The 16,320-nt window shown below is 41.6% G+C and overlaps 1 protein-coding gene across 1 annotated transcript in view; it reads left to right on the top strand.

The window, feature by feature from the left end:
- The window catches only part of CPM (carboxypeptidase M), a 34,356-nt gene extending 18,833 nt beyond the window's left edge, over positions 1–15,523 (top strand). Inside the window, exons 3-9 of the mRNA XM_072878089.1 lie at positions 1,582–1,679; positions 9,882–10,054; positions 11,553–11,737; positions 11,989–12,159; positions 13,000–13,152; positions 14,222–14,370; positions 15,153–15,523. Coding sequence (XP_072734190.1) covers positions 1,582–1,679; positions 9,882–10,054; positions 11,553–11,737; positions 11,989–12,159; positions 13,000–13,152; positions 14,222–14,370; positions 15,153–15,398 — 1,175 coding nt within the window. The 3' untranslated portion in view covers positions 15,399–15,523. The remainder of the gene's footprint in view (positions 1–1,581; positions 1,680–9,881; positions 10,055–11,552; positions 11,738–11,988; positions 12,160–12,999; positions 13,153–14,221; positions 14,371–15,152) is intronic.
- Positions 15,524–16,320: the final 797 nt, after the last annotated feature.

The following is a 16,320-nucleotide window of genomic DNA, read 5'->3' as shown; positions in this document are numbered from 1 at the left end:
AGGTCACTGCTTTGTGCTTATATACAAAATCATCAAGGATTTGAAGAAACTCATGCTTTTAATCAGCACTTATTTCACTTACTCTGAGAGGGCTTGTTACATGTAATTCACTGAACCCGTTGGCTCTAAGATATTTTGAAGCCCTGTCTGTGTGCTTGGTACTCACACTGATAACGGGCAGTCCCAGGGCTGAATGAATTTATAACCTTATAGAAGGTGTATGTCTCCTCTGTAGGAAACCATGTGTTTTACAGTTTAGCTGTATCCACTTCCATCTAGAAGAGAGAGCTGGGACGCCATCAGGTCTCAGTGCAGTTTCAGTGCATCTTGTAGTGTTCCTTCTGTCGTCTTCAACATTTTTCTCCCATTCCTGAAGGTACTGCAGTCGCTACTGCATTTTTGTTTTCCTTTCTAGCTATGTGACTGGCTCACCGCAGCTATACCATGAGGGTCATGGCTTCCACCTCTGGGAAACTGTTATGCTCCAGAGTTTATTTACTGTGGATTTGATGATCCACAAAGATTTAGGAAATAATGCTTTTTATAGTACTGCATATAGCAACACCTACATTATTCTTTCCTGTAAGTTGTTATGACGGCTGGACTCTGCTGAGACAGCTCATGGGTCCCAACAAGCCCTGCATGAGAGCTGAGGCCAGGCAGCATGCAAGGTCTGGACATTAGCAATCTATAGGCTGTGACTGCTATTATCAAGGAACCGGTCCGGTTTAATTGCTGCCACCTCCTGAAACTGGAGCTTTCCACCTCATTGAGCAGACTAGTGGGAAGCATAGTTTTGCAGATGAGATCTGAAATGCCACAACATCACTAAAAATAATAATCAAAAATGCCCCCTGCCCCCTTTAAATGAGGACTTCCAAAATGTTTGTTTGTTTATTTTGTTACTTAAAGTTCAGCTTCCTGTGCAGCTTTAGTGGTCCTAACTAATACTCTTTCTGTAGCTATTAATTCTTTCCCTGCTGATTTTTTTTTTTAATGTCTCTGATACAGCTCTGCCTGGTATCTTCTGTTTTCTGAGCAGTAACTCATGAATGTGTTTATCTTTTTTGTGTTATTAATGACACTATTTTGTGTCATTAATGCAAAAAAATTATGCTCTTTCTTTGTGATAATGGAAACATCTGTATGTATTTCAGTCAACCATTATAATGATTTAATATTTTTTGGGGAAGAGTGTCTTATTTTAAATATTCGTTAGTTGCATGGTGAATTTGCTTGACAAGATCTTGCTTGCTAAACTTGATTTGAAAAATGTTTATTACAAAAAAAAAAAAAACCAAACTTTTCTAGCACTGGTTAAATGCTTTTGAAATTGCAGCGTCCACTACACGCTTTTGGTCAGAAGGCAAAATTTATTTACTCCTATAACTAATTTAGCAAGTACTCATACAATTAAAAAAAACAGTTGTTTAATATGCTATATATAGGACTGACTGGGCAGCAATGAAATATGAGAATTTGTATGGTGGCCTTAATGACCAGCTCTTCTTTTTTTTCTCTAAGATTTGTATGATTTTACACTTGTTTAAAAAAATGTCTTTTCCCCTTCCCCTCTTAAAGGTAGAGACCTGTGGGTTCTTGTTCTGGGAAGGTTTCCAACCCATCATAAGATTGGCATTCCAGAGTTCAAGTATGTTGCTAATATGCATGGGGATGAGGTACGTTTCAACTTTTGCAATGTCATTTATACCAAATACACTTACCACAGGTTTAGAGTGAACTTCTCTCAGGTGTGTGCTACTTATTATTAAGGTATATCATACGTCAAAGAAGACCTAATATGTGTGTATTTCTTGAGGAATTTCAAGAGTGAAGTTCCCCTGTTTTGATGGAGGGGCTTTAGGAGACCTTGCATCATGGTGAAAAATCCTACAGTCCTACACCTGAGACCTCTCTTAAGTAGAGAGCTTTGTCTTCTCCACGTGAATAAACACAGAGGCTTTAACTTTCCTAGCAATGAGTCAGATGCAGTAGTTTGCTTGTATGTTATTATTGTCTAGGCATGAAGTATGACTGATAGAACTCTTCAAATGCATCCTAAGACTGAATAATAATTGCTGTGAAGCACCAAATGACTTATTTTAGAAAGAAAATTTATCTTGGGAACCTTAAGCTAGGAATACCTAGATTCACCTGAGATAACACAGTGAGTACAAAACAAAAAGCAATTTCAGGCTTAACTTGCTGTGGAAAGAATGCCCGCTTATTAATGATAAAGGGGATAATGGTGATTGAGTGCCTTCCTGGTGTAGTACATGAATCTGGAACAGAAAGACTCAAAGCTTCACTCTTCTCTATAATCTTTTCTGGCTTTCTATTTCCGTTATTCTTTAGCTTTACCTGCTTTCATTAGTCATGTTCAGGATAAGTTTAAACTACACAATATATTTCTATGCAGTCTGTAATGTGAAGGGTAAATAATTCAACAGAGAAATGATGAAATTTATATATATTTTTATATATATATGTGCTATATATATGTGCTAGATTGTGAATTCCCAAAACTAAGAAAAATAGATGTAGTAGGAAGTGTATCCTGTGCAAAGCGTAACATATCACAAGCTATTGCTATTACCAATACTGTGTGTGAGCACTTGCACGCCTACAGGCACTTGTGACATTATGTGCCAAGAATTTTCCCCAAGTTAGACTAGTTTCACCTTGTTTGACAGTGACTATGCTCAAAGTGCTGCTGGGAGTCTGACTGCTTTGGAATTTAACTCTGTGTGGGAGGAAGCTGATTCATGGTTTCAAATGGTACAAATGGGTACATGTGTTACTGGATGCCCAAGATAGGGTTTGCAACTCCTAAAACCTAGTGCATGTCAGCAGGGTAGTCCAGGGTGCCTAGGAATTGAGGCTCCATGTGACAATCCCTGCAGACTGCTGAAGGGAATTGCAAACCTATGGCTATAGGTGACCCAGCTTTGGTGGGAAAGAGATGGAGGGCAGGGTATGACCTCATCCAGAATGGCCTGGCTCTTAAATCCAATATTGCTGGACTGCAGAAGGCCACTCCCCCTATTGAAACCTCTCAATGAAGCACTCCTGCCGCTATGACTGCCCAGCTGGATATGCACAAAGAACTTTGACACACGTGGAGACACACACTGTTTGCATATCCACAGGGTTGGGAATTGCTGGAGATCAGGCAACCTGGATCACTGCCTAGGATCTACATTTTTATATTGACTTTGTGAGGAAATGAGGCAAGACTTTTTTTTTTTTTTTTTTAAAGTATCTGGCACTGTGTCTGAGTTTGAGCAGGGTTGATCCTTGAGCTGCCTAGGTACCATATAGCACTAAGTGCCATGCTACATTCTAGCTTGTTCATTAGACCAAGCATGCACCTAGGGAAGATTCTGGAAATAGAGCTATTCCTCCTTTTCAGGCCCTCATGATGATCTTTGTCTTATATTTTTTTGTGTATGGACATAACGCAGTTGGTGTTTGTTTTTCCTATCTGACCATAAATGTATTTCAGATGGCAGGAAATTAATTCCTCATATAGAGAAGCATTAGAGAACTTGAATTTTTTTTTCCCCATAATCTAAGATTCTGCTGAACTAGTCACCAAGGAAAGTTGCAACTACTCCTATAATATATTAAGCAGATAAGTTTTGCACTAACTCTATGACAAGCTTCAACTTGTATTCCACAGTCTTTCACATCTTAAAATTGCAGGATTATGGCTTCATTGATCTAGTTAAGTCTTTTGTGCTTCAGTGATGCTTTCCATAAATGGTACAAAGTGAGAAAAGTTCTGTTCTCAAGTGTTGTTTGGCGATGCTGCCCTTCTAACCTGTCACGATCACACAAATGACATTTTTCTTTGACTCAGCTGGCTGACTGCTCCTAAAACTTGAAAGTTGGGGGGGAGCCTGAATTGCATGTGTGCAGGCTGTTCACACGTGCTGCTGGAAGAAAACCTAGGCTATTTGGAGAGCTGCCCAACAGGGAAGTTCTAATAAAATAATGTGAGTACACAATGCTAGGAAGAAAGTATTTTTTTCAGAACTGGAAAGATTTATTAAGTAGGCTAATTTTTCTTAATACTGTAAGACATGACCAGCCAAGGTTTAAATGATTTTATTTTGTGATCACCGTTGCCAAATAGAGTAAACTTTTGCCCCAGATCCCCAGAGATGCAACAAAAGACGTCTCCCATTCTTTCTGTGCCTGTATGAAGTTGGACGCCATTTTTAGCAGTACTTTTTGTTTAACCCAAGCCAGATTAAAACTGATAATTAGAGGTAGTTGAGTCACTTGCAGCTATGTGAGATTTTAATCAAAATGGCACTAATAGACCACACAAAATGCACAAGCCTGTGAAATATTAATAAGGTCTGCACTGAGGAAGATGAGGGAGAGGTTTCCTGCTGTTCTGGGGCAGCTCTCATTCTGAATTAGGCAGCAGCCTCTCTTGTCCCAGGCTTGTACTCTTACTTGAAAGATCTTCTCTTCATCACTGTGTGCACGCACACGTTCCTCCCTGGGGAAAAGCTCATTCCACTTAACATCGACCACAACCAAACCCCCAAACACTCCTAAGTCATAAATGGAGCAGAACTATCACCTTTTGACCAGCTGTACCAGTGACTTGAGTCCAATCTACACAACTGAACCATAGGATCTAATTTGAAGGCTGTTCCTAAACCATGTATATCACAGCATAAAAAGTCTTTAAGGAAAAGCATGTCTGAACAAAGTGTAAACTACCTGTGCATTTCTGCTTGTCCCCTTTAATGTATTAAGTATATGGCTTCCTTAACTTTCTGCAGCTATGGTGTAACTGAGCCATCACAAGATAAACTCTTTCCCAGGACAGTAATCCTGATACCAACCCTTTTCTCCTAAATCATCCACTTCTGATCACTTTCTTTTCTTAGTGTAATAGTATTTTGCCTGTTTCATTATGTGAAGCCGAGCCTGTACTGATAGGCCTGAGCTAGCCTATGTGAAAGGATGTATTTATCTTGCTGGCTTACCTTGTGATTTAAGTTAAAGCAACTAGACCCTATTTTTCCATGTTGTCATAGATGTAGCCATATCCACAGAAGGGTTTCCTGAGATATGGTGACTTATTAGGTGTTGGGTGACTGAGGACTGGGGTAGATCACTTATTTGTGATCAATGTAATTGGGGCTTAAAAACAAACAACCAACTAACTCATTAATTGTGGAGTAATTCTACACTCATGTAGAATTTCTCACTCTCATTTCCAAAAAATGAATGGAAGCTGCATGTACACTATCAAAATGCCACTATAAAAAAGGCTTTTTTTTTTTATCACCAGGTTGGGCAAAAAGAGTTGTGTCCACATACTGTACAATCTGCTGTAAGGAATTTTCATCACATATTCCTATGTCCTTTGTACTGTGCAATATAGTATGAAGTGGTGTGGCAGGGAAACAAATATGCGCTCTAGGAAAGAGAACTAAAAAAAGAAATATTTCTTCTATAGTGAACTGTTTTCCACCTGGCTTCAGTATCAGCTGATGTGATAGTAAGAAGGTAAGATGCACCAGAGATTTCAAAATTCAAAGCAACCAAATCTATTTGCTAACTTCAGACTTTAAAAAAAGCTGGATGCTGCTGAGATCTCTTAACACAGGTAGGGCTGCTGCCTTGCTCCAGTTACCTTTTTCCTTATCTTTACTCCCACTCTTCTGAGTGGGAAAAGAAAAAGTGATCCATTTCTCAGCCAGGTGAAGCCTATGCTGAAAGCCTGAAGCCTGTGGAATTTGTCCAGGTGGTAACATCTTATGCCAGTTACTAGTTCAAAAGCAGGCTTTATGTTGCCATTTCCTTCAGTGATAAACAAAGGAACTGCAACTCCCTGTTATACATGTGGTAGTTCTCATATTTCCATAGTGATTACTGCTCTAGAAGTAAATGGATATGTGCCAAACTGTATTTGCACAAACAGTTGCTTTAACACTGGTGCATTGTAGTAAAGAAGGACAAACACAGTGGGGTGTGTTGCAGCTGTGCATAATAATTAGTGCTGTACAAGTGTTAAAAAAGAGGATCTTGTAAGTGTGGCATTTAAGTGGTAAACCAGGATGGACTATTGGTTTCTTTGCTGTAACTTCGCTTCCTTAGGAGGGGTTGTGCCTGGTATGCTATGCAGGCCTCAGTCTGTAGAGCAGTCAGGGCTGGAGCAAGGAGACTGGCAAGACCATGTTGCGCTGAAACAGGTCCTACCTGATTGTTTGGGTCTTTCTTTCAACACAGTTCAACTGAAAAACCAGGCCACATGTAAGGAAAGAATTTTAATCATAAAAATGGGCAGAGTCTATCCACCCCATAGTCCCTTGGTATTAGGTCTCTATCATGTGGTAACAAAAATGTTTTAAAAACATGGGTGCTGCAGTCAAGTGTTACAGTGGAGGTGCAATTGGAGCTAACCTTAATCTTTTAACTGGCTGCTGCTGAGGCTTCTCAAGTAAGCCCTTCAGTTGCTGAGCAGGGTGCTGACCCAGCCATGTCAGAAGCGATAGTCAGCAAGTTTAAAGGGGTATGTCTACAGAAATGGCAGTCACACCCTTTCGTACAGTGTTGATCCATGCCCTGACACATGCATGCTTCTTCCTTCTTCCCCTGAGGATGACTGAAAGCCTTTCTTACTGACTCTCTCCCTTTGGGGCATGCAGGGAAACTGACAGCTGAAACTGCACAGAGAAACTTAATATCTGTGTCCCTAGAGGTAGGAGAAAGGGCTTGCCTTTGCTTTCATGTCACCCCTCATCTGAGCTACGGCAAAACAATGCACATGGGCATCATGCAAAACAATACACCTGGGCATCGCCCTTGATACTGCAATTAAAACCAAATATTCATCATGTCTTCTCAAAGCCCCAGAGCACATAAAGGCTGTCCCCTATATTAGACTAGAGGCAGGTTAAGGTGTCTGTCCTTTACTTTACTGGTAGCAACCTACCTCCACTGTGACTAGATCCTTTATTTGAAGCTCTAAAGTAAAAATAAATGTGCCATAACTTTTCTCCACAGGTACGGCTGACCTCTCTGGGAACAGGGTAAAGCCTGGCTAGGCAGGAGATGCCTTCCAAGGGCTTGATCAAAACTTGAGCTATATTTTCCCAGAAACAAAAACTTTCCCTTTTCCTCCCCTCAAACATGTCCAGATGTGCTTTCTCAAGAAATGCAGGGTACACTGGACCAAAATAAAACCACCCCTCTGTCACTCTGCCAAAACAGAGTGGTAATAAATACACTCTTCCCCCACCAGGGAATGATCAAAGTACCAACCCTCTGTGATAGAGATTAGCTGAATTGTTTAATGTACTAAGTACTCAGGTACAGCAATAGCTATACAAGGAATCCTGTAAATTAGGGTTAGTTTATAAAATACTGTATGTGTAAGTAAGTCTGGGTTTAAGTCTTAAGTGCAAAGAATGTCATCTATGAAAAACTGGTCATCTTCCATTCTTTATAAACGTTGTTCTTTACACCACCTTCTTTTGTTGTTTTTCTTTATCGTTTTTTCCCCTTCCTGTTCCTGCTTCTCTACCCTTTCTTTTCTGGATGTCTTTTTGTCAGACACTGAAGAGAAGTACAGTAGGAGCAGAGGCACTTTCCCAGTTCCTCAGAGAGCAGTCCAGTCTTGTCTGTAGTTTAGCTGTCTCTGTGGTAGGGCTGTTCTTGTTGCTTCTGAGTCTGCTAGCTTTCTCTCTCATGCCCAGGGCCATGTTTTGTCTGATTTCTCTCCCTTCCTTTCTCCCCCCACCCCGCTCCATATGCCTCCCAAGATGTCTATCATCTAGAGCTGGAACTGAGCTGCCTGTACAAGACAGGTTCTGTTGTATCCCTTAAATTTCACGGAGTGAATTTATCAAACCTGCAGAGCAGTCTGCTTTCATGTACTCGGGTGCTGTTTTGAAAGCTACTGGCAATGGAGGAAATTAGATACCTTTTTCCCCCCTTGTCAAAGCCCATTTGCTGTAGCGTCTAGAAGAAGAACCACTTAGTTATTGGGACAGTAAATGCATTTGTGTAACGCAGCTTCCCCTAGCGGATTACTGGGTGGTGGCTTGCAGGAGACCATCAGGAGCTGACAGGCAAGGGTTGGAAAACCTGGGAACAAATCTGCTGGGGGGCAGGCTGGGAAGAGATCCTTCTTTTTCCCTGTACAAACAGCATGGCAGAATTGCTCAAATACCAACTCAGAGACTACAGCTGCCTTCAAGTATGACACTTAAAATGCTGTGATCCGCAACTTAGCGGAGTCGTGTTTGGCACTACTTTGTTTGTTTGTTTGTTTCTCCTGAGATAAACAGCAATTGCTGGCTAACTGGCAAGATATGGTTTGCTCACAACCTGAACAGCAGTTACACCGAGCCCTCCTTGCCCCATCATGTACCAGCCCAGCTCCTACAGGCAGAGCTCCTGCTGGATGGTGTCTGTGTTCCTGTTTACCTCAACACCCAGAGCAGGATTTGCTACTTAAAATACACCGATGTGAAAATTTAACAAGATATTAGTGCAGCAAATAGCTGTGGAGAAATATTCCTTTTGCCCTTCCTGATTTCACCTACCTCTTACCTTAGCCTGTACCAGTCTGAAAGCAAGAAGATGTTTATCTGTGACACCAGGTTCATCCAGTAATGCCACTCCATGTTCCCCACTTTAGGAAAAAAAAAAAAAAAATTGCAGTATTTCCACTTCAGTGATGCAAGACTCATTCTAAAAGATAGTGAGATGCTGTAGCTCTGAACTGGAGCCTGCAGTGCTTTACCAAGCTTTGTTCTTGGAGATAAAGTAGAGATAAATTATCTCCAGAGCACATCTAGTTGCAAGTCTTGATTTGTTCCCATCCCAGCCAGGGCTTAGGAGCCCTACAGCACCCTTGAGGCATGGGTCACAGTGCTATAGAAAGTGCTCCTGGAAAGTATGGTCCAGTGAATACTGTACTAGTGGTTTCTGGGGTAGAACAGGATTGTTCTTAACTCACTGGAGCTGGAACTTGCCACTATTTTGCCTGAAATCTGATAGACTAGACCAAAGGGAGATGTCCTGCCAGCTTTCATGACCTATACAAACTTAAATGAAAAAAAATATGTATTTAGCTTTTTCTCTGCCACTACCTTTCCTTAATCCAAAGTCTGCATCCAAGTGTCCTTCTGTCTCTTTTTCTAAGGGTTTATATATACCTGTTTGGTTTCCCCGGTGCTTGTGTTCATGGCATTAAAATAAAGCAATGTGACAGAGAATATAACAGAAGTGTCTATGGGACCTCTCTTGATCCTGTGTTAAAGCTGACTTCCCATAAAAGGGGATCAACAAGAAAAAATCCTGCTCTGTAGCACCCTGGAAAACATGGAAGGTGTCTCCTTCCTTTCTCCTGAACCATCACTGCCAAGTGGTGATGCACAGCACTGACTCTTATGTGCAGGCCCCAGGGTCCCTCAGGCATCAGCACAGAGCTGACCCTGCAGTGCAACTGAGATAATGCAGTGGTGCGTTTCCAAGCTCACATGATCTTTAACAGGCAGCCTACGCAGTTTCAGTTTTTGATAAGGCTATACCTTACCCATGCAGGATTTAAGCAGTGCAGCTGACAATCAGTTTCCCATTACAGAAAAAGCTCTGGTTGATCTGGGTTTAAAACCCTTGTGAAAACCCTCCAGTGACTCCTTTCATCTATTAAATTACTTTAAATATATTTAGGGGAGAGCATAAAGCAAAACAGTGTTGACCAGAATGCTCTTTTATGCCTCTTATGTTTGTGTAATCCAGTAAGAAAAACCTGTAAGTGCAAGGTGGTGGGTCTGTTTGTTTGTTTGTTTGTTTTCCCCCTTCTTCCATAGCAGACTTAAAATCTATGCTTCTTCATACAGACTGTTGGGAGAGAAATCCTGCTCCATTTGATAGAATTCCTGGTGACCAGCTATAGACGTGACCCAGTTATTACCCGGTTACTCAATAACACCCGGATTCATATCATGCCAACAATGAATCCTGATGGATTTGAAGCTACAAAAGTGCCCGATTGTTATTACACACGAGGAAGGTAAGGGTGGCTTAGGAGGGTGTAAGTAGGTAAAGGAAATGGGTGGGGAGTAATAATCAGAGATAGCCAAGAGACTGAGTCATACTTGGTGGAGAGGATAACCTAGAGGATGTGTTAGGGCTAATTTTGGCTGGTGCTGGTCTGAAGGTGCACTGTTACAGCATAGAGTTTTTGGAAGACTGAGTCAGACTGGTGTTTATATGTGGTGCGGCTAGAGAAAATTGGTCAGAATGGTGTAATGACCTAGCCTTTTAGCCAGGACACCCAGATTGCAAATAGAAGCACAACAACCTATTTAGACCGTTAGGGTGCTACAAAAAAAGAAGGAAAACTCCACCCACAGGGATCTATTTCAATTGGAGAACTCTGTAACTCTTCTTAAGGAGAAAAAGATGTGTCTAAGCTTGTTGAATGCACTTCTAGAAACGTATTTAAAGATCATGTTGAACGCAGCTCTAGTAAGAGGGAGGAGTTACGCAAGCAGAGCTAGCTGTAATAGATGCTGTGCTAACAGTAGTGCTAGGAAAAAAAATTATGCAGAAGATAATGTAATCTAGCATTGCATCCTGTGCTACTTTTGCATTCTTTAATGTAACTATTGCAGAGACCAAAAAGGGGAGGAAAAGTTTAACATGCTAGAAGAGGGAAGAAGAAGAGAGAGTGAGAGAATGGGAAGAAATGCCAAAGGGACAAAGTTGGAATGTGCAGAAAAAGCAGACTCATGAGCTAGAAGTTCTCTTGGATCACTGGCCATGGCAACGTCGGAAGCAAGTGAAAAGGTAGTTTAGGTAGTTTAGTTCAATAGGTGACTGATGTAGGCCCTCCTTTTTATTAGGACAGAAATTTATTCCTCAGCAAATAGATAGGGCTTTTATGGAGGGTGGGATATTTAATCCCCTCACTGTCAAATAGACAGAGTTTAACTAACTGAGTTTAAAAATTAATACAGCTGATGCTAAATACCCTCTCTACTCTCTGTACTGACCTGTCTGAGTGAAAAAGGAAGAAAATATTTGCACAGGCTGGACCTTCAGGTACAGGGGGAAGATAATACATCCTGTGTTTGAGGCAAATTTTTTTCTCTATGTCCAGAGTGCCAGCGGTACAAGGGACACAGCTATCCAGTAGTTACCCTGGTCTTCTATACAAGTGTGAAAGACACATACAGAAGGACAACAGCCTTCTTACCTGGCTTAGGTTTTTCTAATTCACATACATGTAGGTGTGTGCATGCTATACGCATGTTAGATATCAGTCACTGTTTCCACCTGAAATAGAATAGAAGAATTATTTTCTTGTGTCCTATGAAAATTCCAGTGCTGCCAGAAAGCAAACTAAAGTCCATCTTCTTAATGCTTGAGAAGATTTGCAGTGGACATCTTGCCTGTTTCCTGAAGATACTAGCATGCCACAGATCTTAACTTAAGGACTGGGAGGCTGGCGATGTGGGAGCGTCTATAGGCAAAACAGTAATGGGACTATCTTCTGTCTTTCTAAGGTACAATAAGAATGGAGAAGATCTGAACAGAAATTTTCCTGATGCCTTTGAAAATAACAACGCTAGCATTCAGCCAGAGACTCAAGCAGTAATGAACTGGATAAAAAATGAAACGTTTGTTCTTTCAGCAAACTTGCATGGGGGTGCCCTGGTTGCCAGTTACACCTTTGATAACGGTAACTCAGGTAAGCTGGTAACAAACTCTCTTCTCCACAGCTGAATTGGTTTAGGAACATTAGCTGTACCAAAGCAAAATTTATAAGGATTTCTGCAAGCTTTTTCCAGCTTTTGAGCTGGGATGGGCAGACTTTGATAAACCCCATCAAAATTCGCTGCCCGATACAGCTATTTGGGAGATGTTTATCCTGTATGTTCAGCCAGCACTGTGCGTTTTACCAGTAACGAGGGTTACATGATGGCTATCTTTATTCTGCAGTTACCGGCTCTTTTAAAGGCTATAGCAGATCTCCAGATGATGATGTCTTTATTCATCTGGCAAAAACCTATTCTTTCAACCATGCCAGCATGTACAAAGGGACCGGGTGTGACAACAGACAAACCTTTCCAGAAGGCATTACCAATGGGTATTCTTGGTACCAGCTGGAAGGTAAGAATGCCAGTGATATTTTTTTCAGCTGCTTCAGATATGATGTTCTCGCTTTCTCCTGCCATCTTTGATGATGAAAGGGCTGTGATTTTGTCTGGAGTAGAAGGTTGATGAGGGGAGTAAGCCAACACATTCACGTGGATTCTCTGAGCAGGACATGGGTGTTTGCAGACTCTCCCAGTCAGCAGTTACACAAGTGCATGAGGCAGTCCTTGCTGTCTGGCTGCTTCTGTGGCCTTTCTTAAGGCCTGCATAGCTGTATAGATTACGCACACACACTGGTGTGGCACCAAGGTCTTGTCCTTTTAGAAAGAAAACCAATGTTCTGTTCATATCTCACCCTTCTTTTTTAATGTTTGATTATTAAAATAAATGTTTTCATTACTGTTTATGTGTAGCGAAAGAGAATATGGGTCCTGTGTACTGTGGCACTGTGTGTTGCTTTCACAGTCTGAATTCAAAGCCTTAAAAGGCTCTTAGGATGGCTTTGGCAGTGGCAAACTCTATGCCAGCCTATGAATTTATCTGCCCCTATTTAGTTGGGAGCGCTTGAATGAATTTAAGTCAAAGACCCACCCTTCCTCAGCCGTAATAATCATCATTCCCAAAACGCCACGATACTTTAGAAAACAACACTCTGTGTAACTAGAGTAACTAAGCTGGTTTTCCACAGGAGGCAGTAAATACCAGTGTGGCATTGAGGAATAATTTATCTGATTTACTTTACTTTTCTTACAGGTGTGATGCAAGTACCAATGTTTTAACTGTCCTATTTTTCTTCTAGCTTGAACTTGGTACTTCTTTGCAGCTGAACACTGTTTGTTTTATTTCACTTTTAAGGTGGCATGCAAGATTACAACTATGTCTGGGGACAATGCTTTGAAATTACACTGGAGCTGTCATGCTGTAAATATCCTCCAGCAGACCAGCTGGAAAAGTTCTGGGGAGACAACAAAGTTGCTCTGATCGAATATATAAAACAAGTACATCTAGGTGGGTATGCAAACGGGGAAGGGAGCTAAAGCTGAGGCCAGACCGGTGGATAAAGTGGGAACTCTTCAGCAGCCTGGGTCAGTGTCAGAGCTCACAGGTGAGGAGCTCTGGCGTGAACTTGGGAGCTATGGCTTCTGAATAGCAAGTGCTACAAGGCCAGGGATGGGTAAGGGAGAAGAGCTTACACGTGTGTCAGGTGTGGGGCGATGGGCACTACTACAGTGGTGCAAGGGGCTTAGAATGTGCTGGGGCAGGAGCAAGGGACAGGCCCCTGGGGCTGTCTTACCATACACCCCGCTCAGGGAGTCTGCTCTCCTGAGCAGCCTTGGGGCAGTCATTTCTTTCAGAGGTCTCTAAATTGTGTGTGTGTGTGTGTGTGTGTGTGTGTGTCCACGTGGGCAGTGTTTCATGTGTCTTTGCTGCTTGGATTTGGTATTTTTGTAAGGCTTTTCTAGGTGTGATCTTGACTTCACAGTTGGAAGAGAGAGCTGCTGCTTAGTGAAGCAGTGGTACTTTACAATGTGGTGAAGGGTTTGCATAAATCTGTTGCTTATCTTGTGGTTTGTTGCCCAGAATGTCTGACTGCTGTTTTATCTTTGCTTAACGCCAGTGCTGCCTTGAAGGTGGTGTGTGAGAATTTAGGGAAACTACTTCATAAGCAGACATTGTTGGTATTCTGCCATTGCGAAGTACTAGATAAGATGCTGACTTATTTTAAATTAAAAAAAAAAAGGGGGGCAAAAACCCCCAAACCAGTACTGAAGATTGCAGCCCTTCAGTAAAAGACATGTACGTTGAGTATGTATGATGCTTTCAGCAAATGAGATTTAGAAGCAGAGATTACAATGCTGCTTTCTAACTTAATGTGAGGGTAAACTATTATCAACAACAAAAAGGATTTTCTATTTTAATTCCCTTCAGTAAGATAGAAGTGACTAGTGATATTAGATGTGCTCGAAATCACTGAAATAGCCTTTAAGTGCACCCAGCAACAAATAGGTGGCCTTTCCCAGAGGAGGCTCACCACAGTTGCAGGTTGTGAGCTTTCTCTCCTCTCCCTTTTTCATAGGTGTCAAGGGTCAAGTTACCGATAAGAACGGGAATCCTATTCCTAATGCCATCGTGGAAGCTGAAGGCAGGCCTCACGTCTGCCCCTACAGAACAAACAAACAAGGGGAGTACTTTCTTCTCCTTTTGCCTGGGACGTATGTGATCAATGTAAGTGTGCGGCCTTACTAAATTATTGTTTCTCATTGCATTGAGCTCCTGGGCACAGTGAGACTGCATCCTTGTAGATGAATGAGCTGAACTTGCTCAAGTCATACACAGGAGCTGTAAAGACTCTTTAGCAGATTTAAAATAAAATAATATCTTAAAGCATGAGTCAGCAGAAAGGAAATTTTTTGATACAGTAAGGCCTCGAGTCCCCCAGAATGTCTAGAGATAAGCACTTGTCGGACCTGGATGGTGGAGCCAGCGGGGATGAGTGTCTGGAACACGGTCACACTAGCTTGAGGTGTTTGAAACACACCGCAGAGCTCTTGAAGGGTGAGGGGGTGGAGGCTGGGATACACGTAGCCCCAGGCAGCGATGGGCTGACACCGCCATCAGTGACAGTTATTTCCTTGGGTCAAAGTGGCTTCTCTGCGGAGGTTGTCAGCAGCCGGTATTAGAGAACATGCATGCAGCGTAGGCTCTGCCTGCTGCCAGCCAAGGGCTTACGCTTAAGCATAACTGCAGGATTCCCTCTCTTGTACAGCATGTGGTGCACCCCCATTATAAGTAAATATTCTGTTTTCATCTCGGGGGTTTTTTTGGGTTTAGTCTTATTGCTATAACATGAAAAACTTTACTCTTTTGTCATTCCGTGTTCTCAAACTTATGTTTAGAACACTTGTCCTATACGGTGAAAGTGTAAATAAGCACATTAGATAATGATTGTTTCGCAGCTGAACTCAATGTTTCAAACCAAGTAAGAAATCTTTCATGTTTGCTCCTAGGCTACTGTACCAGGATTTAAATCAATGCTGAAGACAGTGGAAATATCCAACAATACTGGTAACTTCAGTGCTATGAAACATGACTTCTCTTTCTCAGAAGTCTCTATTGGATCAGGAGCTGCTTCATGTCCCAAAATTCCCCTCTACCAAGACCTCGAACGGGCTTCAGCTGCAGTAAAACCAACTCTACATCTCTTGGGTTTAATGACTGTTGTGCTTGTAACTTTCAAACAGAGTCAGGAATGACATGACAGGGCAAGGCAAAATCATCCTGCACAAATGTGGCTTTTCAGACAAGGAACTGTATATGCAAAGGAATGTATGTTTTTATGAACCAAATTCTCAGATTTACAATCATGTTTATTGTATTTTGTAAAATACGGGCTCAACAATCAAATGTTTTACTGTAGTTATAAGAGACTATCGTATTTTTCTACCTAAGTATTTTACTCTAAAGAAATTCTGTACAGTCTATGGAATTTTGATGCAGAAAGTACAAATAACATTCTTCAGAATTTGCCCAAGTTCAAAAAAATCTAGGACTGTACTGCAACTGTTTCATGCAAACTCAGGTTCCTCATTGAATCAACAGCTACTGTGCCACACAACTGTAAGCAATTAGCTCAATCCTAATTTCTCATAATAAAGCCACTGCTACAAAGGGGGAATGGCATTTTTTATGTATGCTCTTTCTTACCTGGATAGATGAGAGTGTTCAGGGCTGAAATAAGGTAAAAAGATCTGTAACGGAGACATGTTTTAAGACAAGATGGAACTGAAGTGCAAGTATGTGCCATGTTGCTGGAAGCCTGATGATAATCTGTGCCATCAGGCAAGAGAGAGTAACTTGGATCTCTGAAAACTGTGTTCTGCTAAGACAGAGCTATTGAAACCAATGTGGAAACAGTCAGCGGCAGCTTTATACCGTTGCCGTCATCCATTTTTTACTGAATTTGGTATGGAACAGAACTGCATACAATTCATAATTTTTTAATCTGAATAGTTTTAGCAATGGCTTTAGAATGTTTAAGGATGTTTCACAGCCCTGTTCCTACACTGGTTTGGCTACGTCTAATGCATGTGCCAGAAGCTGGCAGGCATGCTCAGCAAGGCACAAACCAGACCCTGTCACAGAGCCCACGGGTTTCAGTGACTGCTGAACGACCCC

This window comes from Ciconia boyciana, chromosome 1 (genome assembly GCF_034638445.1).
Source record: "Ciconia boyciana chromosome 1, ASM3463844v1, whole genome shotgun sequence".
NCBI classification, from domain to species: domain Eukaryota; kingdom Metazoa; phylum Chordata; class Aves; order Ciconiiformes; family Ciconiidae; genus Ciconia; species Ciconia boyciana.
Note: the sequence above shows the minus strand (reverse complement) of the source record. Positions and strands in the feature narration are given on the sequence as shown.